Source organism: Penaeus monodon, chromosome 33 (genome assembly GCF_015228065.2).
Source record: "Penaeus monodon isolate SGIC_2016 chromosome 33, NSTDA_Pmon_1, whole genome shotgun sequence".
Lineage (NCBI taxonomy): Eukaryota > Metazoa > Arthropoda > Malacostraca > Decapoda > Penaeidae > Penaeus > Penaeus monodon.
In genome coordinates, this window is record NC_051418.1 from 2,420,675 (window position 1) to 2,421,314 (window position 640).

Genomic DNA, 640 nt, shown 5'->3' on the forward strand with positions numbered 1-640 from the left:
TCTAGCAATTGCCATAATTAACTATAACTAATAACATAAAAGGCATTACTTGGTTTGTCTGGTGTTCCTGCTGCTTTTTTTTCAAACTGCTGACCTCCTGCTTTAGGAGTTTTCTTCTGAGGAGTCTGCTTCTTTGGGGTAATTTTCTTGTTGGCTATTTCATTCTGAAGGTCTTGAATTCAGAAAAAAATATATCTTACAATATTTTGATATATATTACAAAGAGAATGTGTAAACAATGTCAAGTCAAATTTTAGCATAAACAATTTCATGATGCTAGGTTAGCTTTCTACTCAATGGATAATGGTAAAGAGATCTAAAGAACTATAGGAGATTATGCAGATTTATATTTTTCAGCAAACATAATATGCAAATTCCAAGATAACTCACCATCAATCAAAGCTCTAATCTTCTTCTGATCATCTTCCTCCAGGTTTTCCCAACCCTCAATATCATCTACAGGATCCTCAATTTTTTTAGTAGTAGCACGGGCACGTTTAAATGTCTCAAAAATGCAGTTCACATGATGCCATTGTTTCATGTCACCACCAGATTCACTAAATGGATTTGCAACAATTTTTCCAATTCTAAGTTCACCTGCAATATAATACTCTAGTCTGTATTCCTATAACAAATTACT

At 33.1% G+C, this 640-nt stretch overlaps 1 protein-coding gene across 1 annotated transcript in view; it reads right to left on the reverse strand.

Annotated features, from left to right (window-relative positions):
* Window positions 1-640, reverse strand: part of LOC119593931 (DNA ligase 3-like) — a 22,698-nt gene that overhangs the window by 19,616 nt on the left and 2,442 nt on the right. Inside the window, exons 3-4 of the mRNA XM_037942949.1 lie at window positions 391-597; window positions 50-172 (exon numbers count right to left, since the gene is read on the reverse strand). Coding sequence (XP_037798877.1) covers window positions 50-172; window positions 391-597 — 330 coding nt within the window. The remainder of the gene's footprint in view (window positions 1-49; window positions 173-390; window positions 598-640) is intronic.